General features: G+C 47.4%; 2 protein-coding genes across 5 annotated transcripts in view; both read left to right on the top strand.

Annotated features, from left to right (window-relative positions):
• Nucleotides 1–2,822: 2,822 nt before the first annotated feature.
• Nucleotides 2,823–9,834, top strand: BCDIN3D (BCDIN3 domain containing RNA methyltransferase). The gene is made up of 2 exons (XM_008003181.3): nt 2,823–3,094; nt 7,173–9,834. Exons 1-2 carry the CDS (start codon nt 2,852–2,854, stop codon nt 7,800–7,802), a joined length of 873 nt encoding a protein of 290 aa, XP_008001372.2. The 5' UTR covers nt 2,823–2,851; the 3' UTR covers nt 7,803–9,834.
• A 7,697-nt stretch (nt 9,835–17,531) lies between these two features.
• NCKAP5L (NCK associated protein 5 like) overlaps nt 17,532–24,672 on the top strand; it is a 38,268-nt gene continuing 31,127 nt past the window's right edge. For 2 of the 4 annotated variants that reach the window (XM_008003177.3, XM_008003176.3), the window contains exon 1: nt 17,532–17,643. The gene's annotated coding sequence lies outside the window, so the exon portion shown is untranslated. The remainder of the gene's footprint in view (nt 17,644–24,672) is intronic. The other 2 variants (XM_037997154.2, XM_037997153.2) reach the window with 2 other exon arrangements.

The following is a 24,672-nucleotide window of genomic DNA, read 5'->3' as shown; positions in this document are numbered from 1 at the left end:
TCCTGACCTCAGGTGATCCGCCTGCCTCAGCCTCCCAAAGTGCTGGGATTACAGGCTTGAGCCACTGCCCCCAGCCTATTAGTAACTTCTTAACTCTTCCCTAAGTGGGTAAATATTCTCTGAATATATTCAGATACATTAAATGGTTTGTTGTTGTTGTTTGTTTTTTTCTTTGAGACAGGGTCTTACTCTGTCCCCCAGGCTGGAGTGCAGTGGCACAATCCCAGCTCACTGCAACCTCCGCCTCCAAGGTTCAAGCAATTCTCGTGCCTCAACCTCCCGAGTAGCTGGGATTACAGGTGCGTGCCATGATGGCCCAGGTAATTTTTGTGCTTTTAGTGGAGATGGGGTTTCGCCATGTTGGCCAGGCTGGTCTCAAATTCCTGGCCTCAAGTGATACTCCTGTCTCAGCCTACCAAAGTGCTAGGATTACAGGTGTGAGCCACTGCACCCAGCCCATTAAATGTTTTATCAATTTCATCTTGTTGATGCCATCTTCTCTCTTGGAATCTTCTGACTGCTGTAGCCTGCATTGGTCACTCTGAAGATCTGCTGCCCAGCTGCTGTTCAATAACCTTCCATCTCCATCCTGGGGATTTCCTTCAACTCTCCTCTGTTAAAAACCTGCTTTCTAGGTTCCATACGCTCATACACTTTCACTTCTGGTTTTTCTACCTCATTTTGGTGGAAGATTTTCTCCAGTAGCTTCCTGAGAAAGAGCTCATAGAAGACAATGGGTTTGGTTTCTTGCATGTCTGGAAATGCCTTCATTCTGTCTTCACACTAAATTAATCATTTGGCTGGGTATAGAAGGGAAAATTAGAAATCATTTTCCTTCAGAACATTCAAGGCATTGTTCCATTGCCTTCCAGCTGTCACTGTGACTGGTGAGAGAGCCACTGCTGTCGTGATTCCTGATCCTTTGTATGAAATCTGTCTTTTTGTTTGTTTTTCATCTTTCTGAAAACATGTAGGAGGATTTCCTCTATGTCCTCAGTGTTGTGAAAACTCACCATGTTTTGTCATTTGTGAAACTATTTTCATCCATTATACTTGACACTTGATGGGCCCTTCAGTTCTAGGAAATTTTACTAAATTGCTTCCTTGATAGTAGTTCTTTGATGGATAATTAGATAGTTCTCTCTGCTTTCCCTTTCTGGAACTCCTATTATGTGAGACCTCCTAGGCTGGACCTTGTCTTTTGTCTACTATTTTCCATTTTCCATCTTTTTTTGCTCTACTTTGTGGAAGATTGCCTCTAGCTTATTTTCCAACTGTTCTATGGAGTGTTTCATTTCTGCTATTATATTGTTAATTTTCAAGAGGGTTTTTTGTGCATTAAATGTTCCTTTTTTCCAATATTTTGTTATGAAAGTTTCCAAACACATAGACAAGTTGAAATAATTTTATGGCAAACACCCATATAACTATCACCTGACTTGAACCTGGGAGGCAAAGGTTGCAGTGAGCCGAGATCGTGCCATTGCACTCCAGCCCGGGCAACGGTGTGAGACTCTGTCTCAAAAAAAGGAAAAAAGAAAAAGAAAATAGAAAGTAAAAACTGAGAGGGAAACAGTGCTTATTTTAACTCCTGACGGCACTGTTTGCAGGAGTCATGCTTCAGTGCCTTGTAAGAAGTTTACCAAACTGCCAGCCTCATGGAGCAGGAGACCTCTTTAAGATGGGTGGGCCAGGTGTAGGGGTGGGGGTGGGAGTTCCTGCACAACTCTGTTGATGCTTGGTTGACCCTGACGGATATTCTGGGCCATGCTGGCTTTTGACTGGAACCTGCTACCTAGGTTGATCCTTCAGTTCCTCTCCTTATCAGCTCTGTTATTTCCAATCTCTAGCTCACATCTTGCCCAACTCCATTCCACTGTCTGTTTCAGTTTGCATCCTTTCTCCCTTCCATTTAAATTTTCCCCAAACAGATCTGGCCTTAGTCACCTACTTGTATCCTCTATTGAGTTTTCATTCAACAACATTTGTTGAGCATCTTTGTGCCAGGCCCATGGTAAGTACAGGAGACTTAAGGTTGAGAATAACACAGCATTGCAAGTACATCCTCTGGATCCAAACTACCTGGGTTCGAATCCTAGTACCATCATTTCTAACTGTAGGATCTTGGACAAGTTACTTTGTTGTACTCCAGTGTCCTCATCTATATAAAAAGAATAATAATATGGTCATTTAATCATGGGGTTAGTGAGAGGATTGACTAAGCTTAGAAGGGTGTCTGGTGCCCAGTAAGCACTCTTTAAGTGCTGGCTCTTAAGGCGCGGTCCTTGCCTCTCAAGGAGTTCGTGGTCTACAGTTCCCCCTGGGGGACAGGACTGAGTCGGCTGGCTTCGCAAGTGACCTGCAGCTCCTGGCTACCCTTTCCTGAACCGGGTGGAAGTTCTTTAGTCACAGATTCACTGTATGACCCCAGACAAGTAAGTTCTCTCTGGGTCTCACTTTTTGCATTTATAAAGAAAGGAAATTGGACTAAAATTGATTTCCAAGATCCCAACAAACTATTATCCTTGTTCTGGGTCAAGCAGCCCAAGTTTCAAACTATGTCAGTTTGGCCAAGACACTTAGCCCTCAGAGCTTGTTTCATCCCTGTAAAACGTGGATGATATTGCTAATCCCCTCCCAGTGTTGTGATGAGGGTTTAATAATACAAGACAAGCCCCACGCGCTCGCCGGCTACCGGCACACAGCGCGAGGAAGTCAGGCCAGCCTTTTTGATTCACCGCAAAATTCGATCCACCCGCCCTCGCCGTTCAGCGCACGCGCGCTGGCACCGCCCCGCCCCCGCCGACCGCAGTTTCCCGACTTCCGGTTCCGCCAGGGCCCAGAGGCGGTGATGAGGCTAATGGCGGTGCCCTCGGAACTGGATGGAGGGAGTGTTAAGGAGACTGCAGCGGAAGAGGAACCGCGAGTTCTGGAACCCGGCGCCGCCCCGTTCGGAAATTTTCCTCATTATTCTCGCTTCCACCCTCCGGAGCAACGGCTCCGCCTCCTGCCCCCGGAGCTGCTTCGACAGCTCTTTCCTCAGAGTCCCGAGAACGGGCCGATTCTGGGGCTCGACGTGGGGTGTAACTCCGGGGTGAGTGACAGGGGAGGGATTGGAGCATCCGGAACCAAGCGGTTGGTTGCCTACACATCCACTGTGGTTCTGGCCTGGGCTCACACCCATCAAAACTTTCCCAAATCGAGTATAAAGCGTGGCGTTGACCTTGCCAGTGCTGCTGCTGCCTGCCCGCCAGGGTTCCACCATCTGTCTTAGGAATCTCTCTTGGAGAGGAGTCTTTGTCGACTACGTTCCCACTTCTATTTAAGGGCTAGACCCCAGGTGGGGACGGTCCCTGTATCTAGGGTGGCCTCTGTCCAGCGTGCCTGGCGCTTTGGCTGGGGAGAGGGGGCTTCCAGAGACACACGTTTGGGAACATGGGGTTAGGTTTGGTTTACTGGGAGAGAAAAGCCAAGGGTGACAGAATCATGCCTGATATTGAGACTCATGTGTGCTATACAGTACAGGACAGACCCTAGGACCTGCATGTTTATTTCAAAAAATGTGAGTAGGCCGGGGCAGTGGCTCACGTCTGTAATCCCAGCACTCTGGGAGGCCGAGGCCGGCGGATCACAAGGTCAGGAGATGGAGACCATCCTGGCTAACACAGTGAAACCCCGTCTCTACTAAAAATACAAAAAATTAGCCAGGCATGGTGGCGGGCGCCTGTAGTCCCAGCTACTCGGGAGGCTGAGGCAGGAGAATGGTGTGAACCCGAGAGGCGGAGCCTGGAGTGAGCCGAGATGGTCCCACTGCACTCCAGCCTGGGCGACAGAGCGACACTCCATCACAAAAACAAAGCAAAACAAAAACAGTGAGTTGACAAAGTACAGTGGAGAGGATCGAGAAACAAATAGAGCATTTTGCCTGAGGGAATGGAGAAGGGTGGCACTGCCACTCTTCTTGCTGCAAACTATTCTTAGGCATATAATGATTATAATCAAACCACATGCAAAATAAGGAAATGTCTCTCCCACACCTATTTGTAGCCACTGGGATATCCTACACTAGCAGGCAGTCTGAACTTACCATGGCAAACGCTTCAAAAGTTAGTACCCTCTCTGCTCCCTCCATCACTCCAGTCCAGTTGCTGTCCTTTCACAGAAGAGACTTTGGGGGACGATTGCAGACCTTGTGGGACTCAGTTGATAAGTAGGAGGAGGACATTTGGATACAGTCTTAAAGACTGGAAGGAGGAGATGGGTTGATGTCCGGTGTCCCCTGCAAAATGTCTTCTCTGTGATGATACAGGAAGTCAGAGGGTGAAAACAGTGGAAAAGAGAGACTGAAGTTAAGGCTTGGGATTTCTCGAAAGGCATTAGGAAACCCCAGAGATTTTAAAGTTAAGAGTAGTATACACATGAGAGGTAAAGACATAGTTGGCAGTTAACCAGGGTAGTGGTTCCCAAACCTGGCTGTACGTTTATGGAGCTTTCTGTTTTGCACTTTTTAAAAAATGCTTTCTCTTCTGGATCTTTGTAGTCAGAAAAGGGAAAAAAATGCTTGCGCTTGATAAAACAAAAAAATTCAAACTACAAAGGGGTAAATAGTAAAAAGTCTCTACTCCCAACACTAAATCCTCCTTTTCCCCCACACAGTCCTGTGTGTATACCAGCATTTATGTATGTATAAATACCCCCCTTTTAGTTTTATAAATGGTAACACACTATTAGTAGCTTTTAATTCTGAGATTATATAACTGCATTCTTTTTTTAGCAGCGTCCTAATGTTTCATTGGATAGATGTACCATAATTTATGGGTCCTTTTTTTTTTTTCAATTTTAAAAACTCTTTCCCCAGCCTGGGCAACATGGCAGAACCCCATCTCTAAAAAAAATTAGCCAGGTGTAGTGGTGGGCATCTGTAGTCCCAGCTACTTAGGGAGGCTGAGGGAGGAGGATCGCTTGAACCCAGGAGGTCGAGGCTGCAGTGGGCCTTGATTGTGCCACACCCCAGCCTGGGTGACAAAGTGAGACCCTGTCTCAAATAGAACAACAACAGAAAACCCTAAAAACTGCTGGGCGCAGTGGCTGACGCCTGTAATCCCAACATTTTCAGAGGCTGATGCTGGTGGATTGCTTGAGCTCAGGAGTTCGAGATCAGCCTGGGCAACATGGCAAACTCTCATCCCTACCAAAAATACAAAAATTAACTGGGCATCATGGTGTGTACCTGTGGTTCCAGCTACTCATGAGGCTGAAGTAGGAGGATCTCTGGAGCCTGGGAAGTCAAGGCTGCGGTGATCACGCCACTGCACTCTCCAGCCTGGGAAACAGAGTAAGACCCTGTCTCAAAAAAAAAAAGAAAAAAGAGTAAACATTTTCAGCACCCCGCAAGTTCCCCTATATGCCTTTTCCTGTTCATAAACCTCTATTCTCTACCCAGAGGTAACAACTAGCCTTCTATTGTTTCCTTGCTTTTCTTTATAGTGTACTGTTTTTCTTCCCTGAATGATGTAGTTTAATTTCACCCATTTTTGAGCTTCATGTAAGTGGATGCTTGTCATATATTTTCTGTTATGGCTTGCTTTCTCTTCTCAACATTATGTATTTGTGAAAATCGTCCATGCTGTGCACCAAGCTGTGTGTCTTCATTTTTTTTTCTTTTTTTTGAGACGGAGTCTCGCTCTGTCCCCCAGGCTGGTACAGTGGCGCGATCTCGGCTCACTGCAAGCTCCGCCTCCCGTGTTCCCGCCATTCTCCTGCCTCCGGAGTAGCTAGGACTACAGGCGCCCGCCACCACGCCCAGCTAATTTTTTGTATTTTTAGTAGAGACAGGGTTTCACCGTGTTAGCCAGGATGGTCTCTATCTCCTGACCTCGTGATCCGCCCGCCTCGGCCTCCCAAAGTGCTGGGATTACAGGCGTGAGCCACCGTGCCCGGCCTGTGTCTTCATTTTTAACTGCTACTTAGTATTCTATCTTCATGATTATACCACATTGATTTGACTATGCCACTATCATTGGACATCTGGGTGGCTTCCATTGTGCATTTTCTTCACCTGCACAAAAGGCATAAATATTTTCCTCACATGCTTGTTACACCAAGCAAATAAAGTAGTAAACAGAAAAATGCCTTGAAAATACTATGTGGAAAAATACAAATTTCAGTTAGTTATAATGGTTATAGAAATCAAAGAGGCCAGGTGCAGTGGCTCATTCCTATAGTCCCAGCACTTTGGGAGGCCAAGGCAGGTGGATCACTTGAGGTCAGTTAAAGACCAGCCTGGCCAACATGACGAAACCCGGTCTCTACTAAAAACAAAAATTAGCCAGGTGTGGTGATGTGTGCCTGTAATCCCAGCTACTTAGGAGGCTGAGGCAGGAGAATCACTTGAACCTGGGAGGCAGAGGTTGCAGTGTACCGAGATCACACCATTGCACTCGAGCCTGGGTGACAGAACCAGACTTTGTCTCCAAAAAAAAAAAAAAAAAGGAATTCAAAGTTAGAGAAAGGAGATGGTGACTTACGAGTAAAAAGGTGCTAATGTGGTAAAAATCACAAATCATTAGACTTGTCTAGAAGGTTGTTAGCAGTGACTTTTAGCAATGATGGTTATAGAAGCAGAATGTCTCAGAAGGAGGTGATGAATCCTAAGACAGTAAAATTGAAGCTGTAGTGAAGGCTAAATGAGGACTTTGGAATCCAGACTTCCCCCACCACAAGTCTGAGAAGCAGGTTTTTATAAGATGGTGCTTGCTGTATTCCTCACTTCATAAGAGACACTGGTTATGCCTCTGGACCCCTTTCCTCCTCCCTGGGGTCTTGAGATACCCAGAAAAAGAGTGAGTTTATCAGCATATTACTTAAGCTGGGAAATACTGCTGTAGGCTCCTTTGCTGCATCCATTTGGCTGTAACTTGGAACTACAACCCAATCTATCATCAGTGTCAGGAAAATATGGGGATGATGCATTACAGCATGTGACCCCTGGAGGGCACTGAGAGCCTATTCTGTGGAAAACTTTTTGCACAACCTCTTTAGGTTATGGTTTAGGAACCTCACATCCTATACAGCCAGAGGTAAGTGGCATTCTCAGTGGGAGAATGATACAGATTTCTCTTCCGTTCATTGGTTGAGAACTGTAGTGACAAAGCTCTTTTGGATTCCTCTAGGATCTGAGTGTGGCTCTATACAAACACTTCCTCTCCCTACCTGACGGGGAGACCTGCTCAGATGCCTCAAGAGAACTCCGGCTCCTCTGCTGTGACATAGATCCAGTCCTGGTGAAGCGAGCCGAAAAAGAATGTCCTTTTCCTGATGCCTTGACCTTTATTACCCTGGACTTCATGAATCAAAGGAAACGGAAGGTTCTCTTGAGCTCTTTCTTAAGCCAATTTGGACGTTCAGTTTTTGACATTGGCTTCTGTATGTCAATAACCATGTGGATTCATCTGAACCACGGAGACCATGGCCTGTGGGAGTTCCTGGCCCATCTTTCCTCCCTCTGCCACTACCTCCTTGTGGAGCCCCAACCCTGGAAGTGTTACCGGGCAGCTGCAAGGCGTCTCCGAAAGCTGGGACTCCATGATTTTGACCACTTCCACTCCCTTGCCATCCGAGGTGATATGACCAATCAGATTGTGCAGATCTTGACCCAGGATCATGGCATGGAATTAATATGTTGCTTTGGCAACACCAGTTGGGACAGAAGCCTTCTGTTCTTCAGGGCAAAACAAACCATAGAGACTCATCCAATCCCTGAATCACTGATAGAAAGAGGGAAAGAAAAGAACAGATTATGATTCCAGAAGCAGTGAGATGGGAGGGCAAGAAGACCAAGAAAGAGATATTGAAAGAGTTTTATATTGAGAATTATGTTCATTCTCCTTAACTCCTTAACAATCAGGCAGCCTCAAAACCTGGCAGGAGCTTTTGGTAAAATGTCCAAGGCATATAATTCAAAGAATCGGTATCTGTTCCCCATTGTTTGGAACAAATCTTGTGGAGAATGAATCTGTGGAGTGGTGAGCTAGGGTATCTGGATTGGGATGGCCTAGGAAAAGTGGTCCTGGTTATGGGTTATGGAGGGGGCTGCTTTGGGGGATTATGTATAAAGGTAAAACTAGGCTAGTCTTAAAATATATCAGTTCCTGGGCTCTCTGAATCTTACCTGGTTTCTTCAGGCTTCCGGACTTGCTAGGCCTGACTTTGGGCAAAACCTTAGTAATTCAGGTTTGGAATGTGGCTTAGGAATCTATTTTCTGTTCTTTGTGCATTCTTCTATTATAGCAATATATACATAAAATTTACCATTTTAACCGTTTTTAAGTATAGTTTTTCAGAACATGTGGAAATCCCATCAAAAACTGGATTAAAAATTAAAAGATAAATAATTTTTTTTAAAGTATACAATTTTTGTGACATTAAGTACATTAACAATGAGGCATCTGTTTTTAACAGCTCCCCCAGATGATTCTGAGGCAAGCAGAGGTAGACCATACTTTGAGTGCTTACGGTTCCATTCAGCCCTCCTCTATGTATTTTTCCTGGTATGAGTTCTTCCCTGTGACTTTAACAACTACCTACATGCTTATGGTCCCCAAATATATTGGTAGCCCTACATCCACAGTCCCAGACTAGCATTTTTCCTGTTTTGTCATTATATCCCTTAGTTCTTAGGTACATCAGATTCAACATATCTCAAAAGCAAGCTCATTACCCTCATTCAAAACCTAGTCCTATCTCATTTGATAGTATTCACTGCTTAAGCTAGAAACCTCAGTTGATTTTCTCACTTACATTCCCCACATTTAAATGCTCACAAAGTCCAGCAGCAAATTCTATCAATTACATGTATGTTTCATTCCATCCATGTGTCCAGTGCCTGGTGGGGGGTTCCTATATTAAAGTCATCTACCTTCCAATCCATTCTCTGCCTTACAGCCACAGTTTACTCATCTGTACAACTGAAATAACACCACTTTCCTTTTCCTATGCCCAAATTTCCTAAGGATGTGAAAGTATTTTGCAGAATATAGAGTGATAAAGAAAAATAAGGTGCTATTACACTGTGTGAGCATGCTGCAGACCACAACTGCACTTGTTAGACCAGAGACTTATGAGAAAAACATCTCACCTTGTAGAAAACATGCATCTTACTATCTCGAATAACTTGTTTTTCAGGATAATGAAGTAATAAGGAGTCCAGCCTCAGTGCTACAGAACATTTTAAAGGAAGCAGTGTTGGCAGGGAGGGATATGGAGCTAATAGAAATGAGGCCAGTTTATGATGGTCTCAGTTATCACAGTAGTTACAGAGCTGAGTTTACCCACAAGATCTTAATTTAGGAACACTTTGAAACCTTGTAACCCTGCTAGGTGCTCTCTCCTCTCACTCCACCAAGGCAGTGCACAGAAACATACGTGGCGCTATGGTAGGATGAATAATGGTCCCCCAACATGTCCACCTAATCCCTGAAGCCAGTGAATGTTACCTTAGATAGCAAAAGGGGCTTTGCAAATGAGATTGAGGATCTTGAGATCGGTAGATTAACCTGGATGATCAGAATAGACCCTAAGTGCAATCATCAGTGTTCTTATAATAGGGAGGCAGAGGGAGAGCTGACCACAGTAGGAGATGTAATGACAAAAGCAAGAGGTTGGAATGATGTGAAGGGCCACAAGTCAAGGAATGCAGGTGGCTTCTAGAAGTTAGCAAAAGCAAGGAAATGTATTCTCCCCTGAAGCCTCCAGAAGGAACAGCCCTGCCATCACCTTGATTTTAGATTTCTGATCTCCAGAGCTGTAAGAGAATAAATCAGTATTTTAAACCACTAAGTTTTGTGGTGATTTCTTAGAGCAACACTACAAAACTAATACATGGGCTCTGACTAAAGTGAGACCAGCTTACAAAGCCAAGTGGCACCTTTCCCAGATAACTCCTTGATAACAGAAAATAACCTCAGTGACCAGAAGGATACACAGGAGCTTTGTCCAACATGGCTAATTAAGAAATACCCAGGTGCAGTGGCTCACGCCTGTAATCCCAACACTGGGAGGCTGAGGCAGGTGGATCACTTGAGCTCAGCAGTTTGAGACCAGCCTGGGCAACATGGCAAAACCCCGAATCTGCAAAACACACACACACACAAATTAGCTGGGAGTGGTGGCACGCACCTGTAGTCTGGTAACTTGGGAGGCTGAGGTGCAGGATCACTTGAGCTCAGGAGGCTGAGGTTGCAGTGAGCCAAGATCATGCCACTGCACTCCAGCCTGGATAATAAGAGTGATACTGTCTTAAAAAAAGAAATCCTCAATAACTAAAAGCTTTGGGAGATGCTTCAGCATCCGAACCTGACCTGTTCCCTAGTAAGAGATTGGCTGAGCAGTTACCTGACCTGTTGGGAGGAACCACTGTATTTCACGTCTGTGGCAGTTGGTTTCAAAAAGGATGTGTAATTAGTGCCCATAAAAATGAGGTCCTCAGGTCGGGTGCGGTGGCTCACATCTGTAATCCCAACACTTTGGGAGGCCAAGGCAGGAGAATCACTTGAGCCCAGGAGTTAAAGACCAGCCTGGGTAATACAGTAAGACTTCATCTCTACAAAAAAATTTAAAAATTAGCTGAACATGGTGGCATGCGCCTATAGTCCTAGCTACTGGGGAGGCCAAGGTGGGAGGATTGCTTGAGCCTGAAAAGCAAGGTTGCAGTGAGCCAAGATCATGCCACTGCACTCCAGCCTGAACAGCAGAGTGAGACTCTATCTCAAAAAAAAAAAAAAAAAAAAAAAGGAATGGCAGTATAAGCATATTTAGTCATATAGAAGAATCAGCCAAAAAGTTAAAATGGCTCATTGCTGGGGGTAAGAAATGCAGCAAATAATTGCTTCTGTATTATTTGATTATTAAAGCATATGGATATATTACTTTTTATACAAACTAATCTTAAATGAATAATTTTTTAAATTAGCGAGTGTTTTCTAAAATAACTCACTGTACCACCCATCTATCTGCCTAATTTTTCCTTCACAGCATAGCCAAAATCTTAGAAAAGTTTTTTGTTGTTGTTGTTTGTGTTTTTGTTTTGTTTTTGAGACAGAGTCTCACTCTATTGCACAGGCTGGAGTGCAATGGCACAATTGGCTCACTGCAACCTCCGCCTCCCAGGCTCAAGTGATTCTCCTGCCTCAGCCTCCTGAGTAGCTGGGATTACAGGCACGTGCCACTGCACACAGCTCATTTTTGTATTTTTAGTAGAGACGGGGTTTCACCATGTTGGCCAGGCTGGTCTTGAATTCCTGACCTCAGGTGATCCACCCACCTCGTCCTCCCCAAAGTGCTGGAATTACAGGTGTGAGCCACTGCGCCCAGCCAAGAAGTTTTAAACACCTCCTGTCTCCATTCCTTCCTTTGTACATTTTTCTCAATCCTTCAGAATCTGGTTTTGCCAGGTTGGGCAGGGTGGCTTACGCCTGTAATCCCAGCATTTTGGAAGGCCAAGATGGGAGGACTGCTTGACCCAGGAGTTTGAGAACAGCCTGGGCAATGGAGTGAGACCCCATCTTTGTTTTAAATAAACAAATAAAATCTGGTTTTATCAAAGTCTCCAATGACATGTGGCCAGAGTCAGTAGGGATGTCTCTGTCCTGATCCAACTTGACTCAGCAACATCGGGGCCAAAAAAATAATCTCTTCCTATTCATGGGGAATTGGTTCCAGGACCCACAAGGATACAAAAATCAAAGGATGCTTAAGTCCCTTACATAAAATGGTGTAGTATTTGCAAATGACCTAGGGGTATTCTCCTATATACTTTAATCATCTCTAGATTACTTATAATATGTAATATCATGTAAATACTATGCAAATAGTTAACACTAATTTTTTTTTTTTTAAGACGGAGTCTTGCTCTGTCGCCCAGGCTGGAGTGCAGTGGCGCGACCTCAGCTCACTGCAAGCTCCACCTCCCGGGTGCATGCCATTCTCCTGCCTCAGCCTCCTGAGTAGTGGGACTACAGGCGCCCACCACCTCGCTCCGCTAATTTTTTATATTTTTAGTAGAGGCGGTGTTTCACCGTATTAGGATGGTCTTGATCTCCTGACTTCATGATCCACCTGCCTTGGCCTCCTAAAGAGCTGGGATTACAGGCGTGAGCCACCGTGCCCAGCCTAAATTTTTAAAATTTTGCGTTTTTATTGCTGTAGTTATTATTATTTTTTTTTCTGATCTAGTCTTCAGAGAGATGTAGTTTTTTTGTTTGTTTATTTTTCTGATCTGAGGTTGATTGAGTGCATGGATGTGGAAGTCACCAATAAGAAGGACTGACTGTATTTGGTCTTTTTTTTTTTTTGGAAATCCCTTTCTTGGGTTCTGGTGACAATGTTCATTCAGTTTTCTTTCTCCTTCTCTGGAGACCCCCCTCTAATGTTGATGTTCCTTGGGGTTCTGCTCCAGCTTTTCTTTTCTCTACTTGCATGATCTCCTCAACTCCATGACTTCAGTAACCACCAATGTTCTGAGGACTCACAAATCTCTTATCTATCATCCCAATTCCTCTCCTGAGCTTCAGAATTATTTATCTCACAGCCTACATCAGTGCTTCCCAACCTTTTCCATGTCAGTACACACGTAGAAAACGATGGTGTTTTATATGCTGGATGATGCAATCTGGCATAACCAAGATTGCTCTCTGACTCAGGAAGCTTGTGCTGCCCTGAGAATTGTGAAGCCCAATATGCAGCACCACCTTAACCTCTTCCTGAGGCACACAGTTGGGAAGTTCTGATGAGTTGGAGAGATGTTTCTACTTGGATGCTCCCTGGGGATTTCAACATCCTCCCCATCACCACTATCACTTTCCTAGTCCAGACCACATCATTTCTCGTTTTTCTCCTCAGGTACTACAAAAACCTTGCCTGGCCCCCCTGACTTCAGTCTTGCTCTCTCTATCCTCCACACTGCAACCACACTGATCTAAAATGCAAATCTGACTATGCTACCCTCCTGCTTAAAACCATTCAAAGTCTACACTGCTCTTAGGATAAAGGATGATCCACCCACTGCTTACCTTTCCAGTCTCATTGTTTATCATACCCCACATGAACTCTGTACAAGTTATCTAATACTTTATGTACAGTGCTTAGCATATAGATTCAATAAAAATGTTTGAATGATGAAAAGTGATGAAAAAGAGGTTCAAGGATATGAGCAGATTCATCATATCTGTGCCAGGTAGGAGGTTTCAAAGCACATACTGGCAATGCTGTCAGAATCCAAGGAACATGACTGTCCCGTAGAGAATTATGTACATGTAGCAGTAAAGATCTATTCCTATACAGCAAGTGGACCAAACATTATGCAACAGCTCCTTTCTTCCTCTTACTGATCAGGAAAGACATTGAGATTGCACTCAGAGTTCATCTGTCTGGAAAACAGCCATATTACAAAAATGTTTTGAGGTCAGGCATGGTAGCTCACATCTATAATCCCAGCACTTTGGGAGGCCACAGTGGGAGGATCGCTTGATCTCAGGAGTTCAAGACCAGCCTGAGCATACAGTGAGACTCTGTCTCTACAAAAAATGAAAAAATTAGCTGAGTATGGTGGAGTGCACTTGTAGTCCCAGCTAGTTGGTGGGGGTTCACTTGAGCCTAGAAGTCAAGGCTGCAGTGAGCTGTGATCACACCACTGCACTCCAATCTGGGTGACACAGCAAGACCCAATCTAGAGAAAAAAAAAAAAAAGAAAGAAAAAATGTTTTGAGAGGCTAGATACCAACCTGACTATCTCCTGTTGCCAGGAGTTCTAAACTAGAGTCAGTTTGTCAGCCAATGGCTAAATGGCTACAGTTTCAACCTCTGAGAATTGAAGATGCTCCAACATTAAATGAATGACCACATAGTATTAAAGCAGGGAACCCCATTCAAAGTACTGATGTTAGCAGTGACAGGGTGGTTCTCTCTGACAATCCATCTATCAGGCATCAGCACTACATGCATAGTTAGACAATACCACCAAACTGGTTTGTTACTAAACCAGTAGTAACAGCTTGCAGCTACCAGAGACCTAAGAGGCCTAGCCTGTTTTGTTACACAGACGACTCAAGTAAATAACAATATATGATTAGTGATATAAGAGTGAAGAACAAACTTTGGGACTTCTGTGGAATTTTTAATTTATGCAAATAATAGCACTAAGGAATGAAAGAGTCTTAAGTCTCATCAAAAGACTGAAAGGGATCTTGGAGCAATAGTAGTTACACTTCTTTCAACCCCTGTCAGTGAGGATAAAGGTTTGTGAAGCATAGAGAATCTGCCAAAATCTGAATGCCAAAATTATCAAATGCACAATAGCCTTTAAGGAAGGAGCACAGGTGCTTGGTCTGACAAATACAGATGTTCTGGCTGTATTTACTAAACAAGGGTAAACATCTAAATGAAAAGTAAAATATTGGCTGGGCACGGAGGCTCACGCCTGTAATCCCAGCACTTTGGGAGGCTGAAGGGGGCAGATCACTTGAGTCAGCAGTTCAAAACCAGCCTGGACAACTTGGTGAAACCTCATTTCTACTAAAAATGCAAAAATTAGCTGGGTGTGGTGGCGCCCACCTGTAATCTCAGCTACTTGGGAGGCTGAGGCAGAAGAATTGCTTGAGAATTGCAAGAGGCAAGAGAATTGCCTCTTGGGAGGCAGAACTTCAGTGAGCCGAGATTGTGCCACTGCATTCCAGCCTGGGTGACAGAGTGAGACTCTGTCTCAAAACAGAAAAAAAAAAAAAGTAAAATAATATCTTGATGTTCTGTTTACTTCCAAGAATTCAGTTATTTGGAAACATCCAAAAGTAGTTAGAAATGCCTGGCAGACTTTTAAGGTTTTCTACCTCAAGGCAGAATTAGGAATACAAGGCAGAATTAGGAATATAAGGCAATATTAGGAATACAACAGGTACATGGAGTTTTATTGGACTTTCAAGCCCTTTGAGGAAAGGACCATGTCTACTTTGTGTTGTAATCCCAGAACTAGCCCACTGATCCCTATTCAATAAATGTTAGATGATTGAATAAGAATTCACAATGCTGTAGGCTTCTGAAGATGCCATTATCATCAAGAAATAAGGTGAAAAGGAGAAATGAAAACATGTCTATGAAAATATTTGCACCAGAATGTTAATAGCAGCCATATTCATCATAACCCCAACTGGAAATACCCAAATATCCATCAATTGAAGAATGGGTAAACACATTGTGATATATTCATGCGATGGAATATTACTCAGCAATAAAAAAGAACAGATTACTGATACACATGGATGGATCTCAAAAACATTACTAAGCTAAAGCATACAGACACAAGTACATACCGTAAAGTTCCATATATGTGAAATACAAATGCAGACAAATCTATGGTGCTATAATTCAGGAAGTTGCCAGGGGAGGGTGGTGGTGGGTGTGGGGTGATCAACTATAAAGGGGCATGAGGGAACTTTCTAGGGTGGTGGTTCAGTATCTTGTTTTGGGTGTTAATTACATAGGTGTATATTTTGAAATTCACCAAACAAAGCACCTAAGATGTGTGCATTTTATTGCATGTTAAGAATAGTTTAAGGGCTGGGCACGGTGGCTCATATCTGTAATCCTAGCACTTTGGGAGGCCAAGGTGGGCAAATCACCTGAGGTCAGGAGTCCGAGACCAGCCTGGCCAACATGGTGAAACCCCCATCTCTACTAAAAATACAAAAATTAGCCAGGTGTGGTGGCGCACACTTGTAATACCAGCTACTTGGGAGGCTGAGGCAGGAGAATCACCTGAAATCAGAAGGCAGAGGTTGCAGTGAGCAGAGATTGTGCCACTGCACTCCATCCAACCTGGGACAGAGTGAGACTCCATCTCAGAGAAAAGAAAAAAGTCTCACTCTGTCACCCAGGCTGGAGTGCAGTGGCACCATCTTGGCTTACTGCAAGCTCCGCCTACCGGGTTCACGCCATTCTCCTGCCTCAGCCTCCCAATTAGCTGGGACTACAGGCGCCCACCACCATGCCCGGCTAAGTTTTTGTATTTTTAGTAGAGACAGGGTTTCACCGTGTTAGCCAGGATGGTTTCTATCTCCTGACCTTGTGATCCGCCTGCCTTGGCCTCCCAAAGTGCTGGGATTACAGGCGTGAGCCACCGTGCCCAACCAGAATAAAATATTTTTTAAGCAAAAAAAATGAAAAAGTTGGTGGGAGTAACCATCAAGACATCTTTTAGGTTCCAGTAATAGCTGTCCTTGGGCACTGTTTTCATCAAGCTACCTCTATGCTCAAGAACCCAAAATGACTTATGCCTTGTCACATCCGTATCCTTATTCTGCTCTCCTCCGTAGGAAACCTCTTCCATTAACTTCTCCCACTTTCCAGCGTACCACAGTGATCTGTTCATGGTCCTATGCGGATAATTTGTTCTTTCCTATCTGAGTCTCCTTGTGGCCTTTACCCTGCCTGAACCCTACTCAAGTTCTCTCTGCCCTTCAAATCCCGTGTTTAAATAAGCCTCCTTCAGAAAAGAACTCCTAATCCTAGCCAATCTGAGCACTCTAAATTCCCCTTTTATGTTCCTTTATTGGACTAATATGATACTCTAAGCTGCCTCCTTTGTATACTCACAACAAAAGAAATTTTAATGAAGTAGCCAGAGACGGTGCCTAGGGATTCCTTCGTATTTCCCTGCAGAACCCAGTTGAGAACCTACATTTCTGGGGCAGTCACTACAATGCAGGTTATGAGGTTTATACGGTATTTAGGCAAGGGCAAGAGTGTTTAATTAAGGACTAATGGGAATGATATTGAAAGCTCTGAGGCTCTGCAGGGGCCTGGATGGGCTGTTTGCTCTTCCTCATCCCCACCGAGATAGCAAGTGGTTGAGAACAAGGTTGCATCCTTTTTCTGCCCAGCCTTCCCTCCCAAACCTGTGAGGAAACGGCCAGCACTGCTTGTCTGATGAGCGGAGCCTGTTCCTATCACTGTTTTCCAGATTACTGGGGGGACGACCCTATCCTGGATAAGGAAGAGAGAGGCGGGAGCATTTAAGGCCAAAGAGGCACTCAAGACTTTCCCTATGGATTTACACCCAACACGTATGCAGGAAGGCAAATGACAAACACCGACGCTCACAACCACATATACACGTGCACGCCCAGCCCCACAGAAGCAAACGCGCATGCCTGTGGGTCCGCGCGCACCTACTTAGTTTTCTCTGTTCTAGACGCCCTCATTCCACCCCCGCTCGGCCCAGCCCGGCGTCCTCTACCCAGGCACGGCTGAGGTTTACCAAGCCCGGCCGGGCCTGGAGAAAGTGTTTCTACAGAGGGGGAAGGGAGGTCCTTCCCACCAGAGCGGAAGCGGCGCGCGCCGGCCTGGCAGACTTAGCTGGCGTCCTGGGAACATCTGGAGGGGGCTGGGAGGGGCGCGCATCCAGGGTGAATGTGGATTGGCTGCTAGGGAGGAGGGAGGCGGGGTCAGAGCCAGGGGCGGGGCTCTCCGGCCCCTTTAAAGCCTTGACATCAGGAGGCGGCTCCGGCAACCCCCTTTCTCTGCCCCCCGCCCCCAACCGCGGCCATGGACCTGGCGGATCCGGCCTGCCCTGGCCCAGCTCAACACCTGATTTCGGTGAGTTCTGGGTCTACTTGGGATTGAAAGAGCGGCGAGTGCGGGGGGTATCTGTAGCTCCATGCCAGGGGAAGTGGGGTGTAGAGGGTAAGGCTCTCGTGGCAGTACGGGGCCGGAGAGGGCGTCGCGGCTTCCTGCCCAAACCATACTGCCCGCCCCTCCGTCCCTCCCTCCAGCTGCACCCTCCTCGGGGGTCCGGCTGAGACTCTGTGCACCCCCACCCCACCCCCTCCCGCCCCCCGCGCCATCCTCGCGCACACTCAGTGGCCCCGGAAGGGAAACTTTCAGGAGTGGGGGATGTTCCGGGGGCCGGGCTCCCCTCCCTCTTTGAAAGCACTGACCTTGCCCCAGCTGCCCACCCCACCCAACCCGCATCCCACCGTCCGGGTGCCGCTTAGCGGTGCCGGGTTATTGCGGGGGGAGGGGCTCTCTCCCCAAAGCGCAGGCGCGGAGACGAGCCTGGGGCTCCCTTTCGCACTCCTTCCAGTCCCCGTGGCCTGGGGCGGTAGGGCCTGAGGAAGGCGGGGAGAGGTGGAAAGAGCGGGTCTCCTAGAGAACAGCCCTTCAGAGGCTTTGAGGGGCTGCAGGAAGGAGGAAGGACCTGGCGGGCTGCACGCTAAAGAGAAGCTAAGGGAGGGAGGAGGGTTGGTTGGGCAGGGAGCAGGGACAGGGCAGCGCCTGCAGAAAAGGCCCTCCGGGTGCTGGCTGCGGTGCCAGAAGAATGCAGAGAATTCATCTGTGCCCGACGCTCCCCTGGCTTAGCCCAACTAAGAAAGCGGCTGCCCGGATCCTAGCTCCCCTCTCCTTGTCCTGGGCCCAAGGCCCCGCGTTGTCTCCAGTCCTGGCATGGCCCCAAGGGCACAGAGGGCCCTCGCCTCCCACAGGCCTAGTTTTCCAGGCATCCCAGGGCTGGATCAGCCCAGTCTACCTAGTCTCTCCAGCTGCTGCTACTTAAAGGCCTGCCTTGCTGAGGAGCTAGGGATCTTGGGCTGAGGAGTTCTCTGGCTGTAGAGGCAATCCCTCCCTCCCACTTCTCCCGCTCCTTCATGGGTCCTCCTTCTTAAGCACAGTGGTCAGCCAGAGGAAGTAGCCCGGGAAGGGGTGGTCCTGGGGAGCGGTAAAAAGGGTGTCAATGCCTAACCGGTTTATGGTCAGTACCTTTGGGGAAAATGAACATAGCCCATTTGCCTTGTTGCAGACCCTCCCTTGCAGACATTAAGCCATCTGGCTCTCTGAGACTCCTTGTGTGACAGGAATTCACTTCTCAAATTGGTCCCCCCATCTTCCTAAAAGCAACCTGGAGTTAGTGGGTTTCCTATCCCAAAGAAACCGTGTGTATTCCTGTCTGGGGAGATATTCCCAAGTTCAAGCTTGTTTTCAAAGGCTATGGTCTGTGCATGAGGTGGCATCTTTCTCCAGCTCTGGCCCTCACGAAAAGAGTGAGGACCTGGAGGGGCAGGTGCCGTGGTTGGCAGGGAAGAAGGATCTTCATGATAGGCCGGTGAAGACCTAAGTGTTTGGGGACCAAGCTGGTATCAATAAAGACAGAGTCAGAAGCTCTGGTCCCTACTTTTCCTAGCTTGCTGTATGACCTTGGCCGAGACAGTTTGCTCTCTGGGGCTCAGTTTCCCCATCTTTAAAATTCAGTAGTTGGACTAGATAGTTCTAATATTCCCTTCCACTTTTTGACATTGAATGGTTTCACTGATGGGTGAATCTATAGGGGAGAAAGGTCCTCTGGCAGAATGGTCCCATTTAGAGGGAGCTAAAGTGTTGGGTGTGCTTTAAATTGCAATTACTTAGGATTAGAACCCTGCGTAGAGAGAACAGATTCCCTTATTCTATGCCTGAGAGTAGACCTTGTCCCACACACCCCTGGTGCCTTGGGATATGAACTCCTGCTGGCTTGGGTTTGGCCCACCCATCACGCCTGTGATGAGACATCCTGGCCCTTTGAAGAGGAGCTGAGAGAGGAGGAGGCAGCCAAGGGCCAGCAGGGTAAGCAGATTCCCAGGAGACAGTTTACGTCTCAGCTGTTGGGACTTGTTTTAGGATCTGGGCCAGGGAGCACAACACACTCACCCACCCGCCCTCTTATAGGAGGAGGGCAAGGAGGGCCCCACTGCTTTTGCCCATCCCATCCCCAGCCCTGCCCACCTCACTGCTGTACTCACATCCCCAGGTCCCAGGCAAGGGGCTAAGGAATCTTCCCCACTGCCCTCATCCAGCCCAGCCAGCCTCCTAGGCCCTGCCAAACCAGCCAGTGGCAGCAGTGAGGAGAAACTGCACCCACCCCACCTTTCCCAGCCCCTTCCCTCCCAGGGGTAGGACTTCGTCAGGAGTTGGGCTCTCCAGGTTGGGACTTGCTTTCCAGCCCAAGAGCCAGAGGTCTTGAAGTTCTTCTTGTTTGTTTTCATCCTCGGTCTCCCAGTTGAAGGGGAATGTTGAAGGAGAGGTGGTGGTTAAGGAAGCCCTGGGTTTGCTCATGTAGGGGCACATTCTCCCTGCATTGCTTTTTCCTCTGCTGGCTCTTCTGGGCCTGGGAAGCCCTCTGCCCTGGGCCCTGCTGCCTATGAGGGTAAAGCTGCAGCAGGAGGTGTTTAGGTTAAACCCCAAGGAAGCCTTCCTTACTGCTGTGAGCCCTTGGAATGGATAATGGAGGCTCCCAGGGAGGTCAGTTTCCCAGAAAGTGGCTAATGCTGGAGTCCCTGTCAGACTGAAGGATGCAGCTGTTACTAGGCAGAGGCTGCTGTTCCCTCTTGGGGTGTGGCTCTGAGGCTGGCCAGCCAGAGGCCCCGTTAGAAGCAGGAGGAGAAAGGGCCCTTGCCTGACAGCCGAAGTGGGGTCCCTGACCCCATCATGCCTGAGTCACCGGAGCTGCATCTCTCAAAACAAGTGCCTTTTCTAGCCCCTGCTTCTCAGCCCCTCCCCCAATTCAACACCGCTCCCACCGTCTCCTTCGACAACCCTCACCCAAACCTGGCAGGTTCCCCGAGCCCCAGTCTGGCTGCGTTAATGGACTGATTGGATTTTCTATACTTGGAGTTTGGGATTTCTGATTGAACATGCAAATTTATGTAAATCAATCTGGGATCTGCCACTACATCAAAACAACACAGAGCATAGGTTGGAAGGAATCCTAGAGACAGTCTAGTCCAACGCCCTCGTGTTAAAAATGGGGAAACTGAAGTCCAGAGCGGGAAGTGATTCATGCGGTGGTGAGTGTCAGAGGCAGGCCTCCTGATTCTGCTCTGTAGTTTCACATGGTCCCATTCTGCCTTAATGTTTTATGCATGAGGTAGCCTGGCTGGATTTAAAGCAGAGGGCCAGTTCTTGAACCTGAGATAGCAGAAAGCTGGGCCCTCGGAGAGTCAGAGTGTTATCGCAGGACCGCCCAGGGGCTCTGGTGAGCTTTGTAACATGCTGAGGAAAAACAACTTCAAATCCCTGAGAACAAGACCCATAATATTTTCCCCCAGACACTGACCTGGAGGGTTGGAGGACAAGGTCATTGGTTGCTGCCTATCTTGGCTCTTGTGGTTTCTCGGGAACTTAGATTTTTTCTGTCCTGGCATCTGTCACAGTACCAGGCACGCAGCAGGCTGTGGATGGACCTGCATATGCAATGCCTCCATCTTTGTTTACCCTTCCCTTCTAGTTTGAGTCTCTACTGGTTCCCTCTGTGGACACAGTGGGAAAAGGTCTTTGGTCTCTTAGGATGCTTTGCCTACTGTCCTCTGCCCTCTTAGAGGGCATACGCCAACTGGACCTCCCTGGCAGGTTTCTACAGCACTGGCCAGACAGGCCTTGCTGTAGGAAGGATCTCTTTATTTTAGGATCAGTACCAAGGATGCAAGGGGGCTTCAGAGATGGGCTGGGGTTCCCAAGAAGCAGTCTCCCCCATTTCTTCACTCTTCTTGATCTGATCTGCCTACCTGGCTGTAAGGTGCTCCCCACTCCCACTTCATGGACTATGCCTGTGGCATGGGGCTGTTCGGAGGGCTGAGCGCTCACTTACCCTGTGGCACCTGGGCATACTGTAGAGATGTGGAGGTGCCTGAGGCAGCTGTCAGCCTGCTTTGTGATACTCTGGGAGGGTAGGGCATGGGCTCAAGAACAGAGGCCTTGACTTCCAGCCAGGGCTACTCACCAGGCCCTGCCGCAGCCTAGGAGGGGGCTTGGGACACATATCTGGGTCTGTCTTCACCTTCTCCCCAAACCCAAGTCTGGAGGACTCTGGAATGAGTGCCCCTGTCTTCAGCACCTTCCCAAAACACTACAGGTGTGGAACTGGCACCCTCACCCCCCTCCGCCCAGCAGCCCTTGGCACCTGTGTCTGTAGCTCTCTGCGAGGGGAAATCCTTCTCCTTGGGCCTCAGTTTCCCAGCCAGTGTTCCTGGATTAATTATGCATCACCATTGGGGTGTGGCACCTGCTCGATAATTACCATTTTCCCAGCTCTGGGAGTTACGCAGATGAAAGAGGAGGCCAGGCTGTTATTAAGGTGAATTATTGTTGCTGTTATTACCGATTTCTAAAACCCAGCAGCTGCTGAGAAGAGCCCAGTCAGACACAGCACCCTGTACCTTATGCTGGTCCTTGAACTCAGAATTCTCCAATATTCACTATGCTTTTTTTTTTTTTTCAAGTATAGATGTCTTAAAGGAGAGAAGATCCCATTCTGCTGCTCTTGTTGTTGCCTGCAGGGCTTGAGTGGCAGGTGCTGCTTAGAACCTGTGGTCTGCATGTCTCCTCACTCTCATGTAGTTCAGCCTGAAATTGTCCCTGCCCGTAGACTCTCTGGTAGGCCAATGGTCAAGGTTTTTCTAGGCAGGGCTGTGAGGGGCCCTGGAACTCCCGGGGTGTGTCTCTGGGGTTCTCAGCAGTTGCAGTTCCCAGGGGCTGATTTACCTCACTCCCAGCTGGCTTGATGTGGGGGCTATAATCGGCCCTTCTGTACAAGGATCTGTTCAGACACCCCCAGAACCTGCCCACAGCAGCACCAGGCACTTCCAGGAGTCATTTACCCCACTGGCCCCAAACTTTCCCCTGCCCTCTGCCTCTGCCCCTGACCAGACTGTCCCCCTTCTGAGTGACCTAGAATAAACCCAACTCTTACCCAGGTAGAAGTGCCCATGACCAACTTCTGAATAGTGGTGTTACCATGCCCACACCACAGCCTGGGGTTAGGAGGGCCTCTCTGCTAACCCAGGGCAAGATGGCTGGAGAAGAAAGGATGTGAAGGCATCAGCAACCCTGGATTGGAGCCCCCACATTCATCTGACTGGCCGCCTCACCTGCTCCCTTGTCCTAGGGGCCTGGAAATGCCACAGCTGGGAGGAGCTTTAGAAATTAACTTGTTGAATAGTTTGATTCCTTCTAATATTTTTTGCAGTTTTGTTTTCTTTTTTCACCAGGTTTTATAAATATAGTTTGAAAATTGAAATCTCTGCTGGGCACTGTGGCTCATGCCCAGCACTGTGGGAGGCCAAGGTGGGTGGGTCACTTGAGGTTAGGAGTTCGAGACCAGCCTAACTAAGATGGTGAAACCTCGTCTCTACCAAAAAATATAAAAATTAGCCAGGCGTGGTGGTGTGCACCTGTAGTCCCAGCTACTGGGGAGGCTGAGGTGGGAGGATCACTTGAACCCAGGAGGCAGAGGTTGCAGTGAGCAGAGATTGAGCTACCACATTCCAGCCTAGGCAACAGTAAGACCCTGTCTCAAAAAAAAAAAAAAAAATCTCACTCCCACCTCCATCCCCTTTCCCCCCATAATCATTTATTAGTTTCTCATATATCCCTTGAGTTTCCTTACACAGTACCAAACACACACAAATATATATTCTTTTTTTTCATTCTTACCCAAAATACAGCATAGTGTGTCTACTGTATTTGTTGCCTTACCTATTAGCAGTACCTGGGTGTGCCTGGATTTCTCCTACCACCTATGTCAGCTCTCCCGTTTCTGGCTGTCTTAGTCTGTTTGAGCTGCTATAACAACATACCATAAGCTAGGCAGCTTAGAAACAACAGAAATTTATTTCTCACAGCTCTAGAGGCTGGGAAGTCCAAGGTGAAGGCAAGGGCAGATTTGGTGTCTGCTGAGGGCCAGCTTTCTGATTCCTGGACAGAGGCTTCTTATTGTATCCTCACATGGTGGAAGGGGTGAGGAATCTCACCAGGCCCCTTTTCATAAGAGCACTAATCCCCTTCATGAGGGCTCCACCTCCATGACCTATTTACATCCCAAAGCACCACTGCCCTGCCATCCCGCAATAGCATTACCTTGGGTATTAGGATTTCAACGTGGATTTGTGGGGATACAAACATTCAGACCATAGCACTGGCCTTGACCACTCATCCCAGGGTTCCCCAGTTGGCCCCAAGTCATGAGCAGTGTTCATTCACCTTTGTATACCGAACTTCATTCAGATGTCAGGATTCAGGCCAAACTGGCCTCTGAGGAATTCTCAAGCTATATGAGCGGCCTATTTATTCAGCCAGCAGATTATTTAGAATTTACTGTGTGCCAGGTGCTGTGCTAATCTCTAGGGATAAGTGGTGATCAAAAAAGTCCATGTTAATCAAGTAATTAAACGGTTTTATAATTATAGCCGTGATAAGGGTTGCAAAGAAAGGACACGTGCTATAAGAGCAAGTGCTCCGAGGACTTGCCCCACCTAGTGCTGGGGGTGGCCCGTGCTGAGGCGCATGACATGGCACACATGCTGGGAGCAGGAGTCAGGCCAGGACTGCAGATGTGGGTAACACGTGGCCTGGAATACTGGCTTTCTCAACTTGGCTTGAGTGGCTTCTCTTCTCCCCACTCCCCCAGTCTGTGGGATGTCCTGGGTCCCTTGAGTTTTATTGTGTCCAAGACAGGAGACCCTCTTCTCTTCCAGATGGTGCTGATCATTCCTCTTCCCCTACCCACATTGCATCACCTTCTACTTCCCCAGCTGTGAGCCTGCAGGCTCCTGAAGCTGGAGCCTTTCTTTCCACTCCAGGCTGAGGGGAAGTTGGGGGGTG

This window comes from Chlorocebus sabaeus, chromosome 11, assembly GCF_047675955.1.
Source record: "Chlorocebus sabaeus isolate Y175 chromosome 11, mChlSab1.0.hap1, whole genome shotgun sequence".
NCBI lineage: Eukaryota > Metazoa > Chordata > Mammalia > Primates > Cercopithecidae > Chlorocebus > Chlorocebus sabaeus.
This window is presented reverse-complemented; position numbering and strand designations above follow the sequence as displayed.

Excerpts from the sequence above, each read along its gene's own strand:
- BCDIN3D (XM_008003181.3), top strand. The coding sequence starts at position 2,852 with ATGAGGCTAATGGCGGTGCCCTCGGAACTGGATGGAGGGAGTGTTAAG. Across the intron at positions 3,095-7,172 it reads ACGTGGGGTGTAACTCCGGG|GATCTGAGTGTGGCTCTATA; the intron begins GTGAGTGACAGG and ends GGATTCCTCTAG.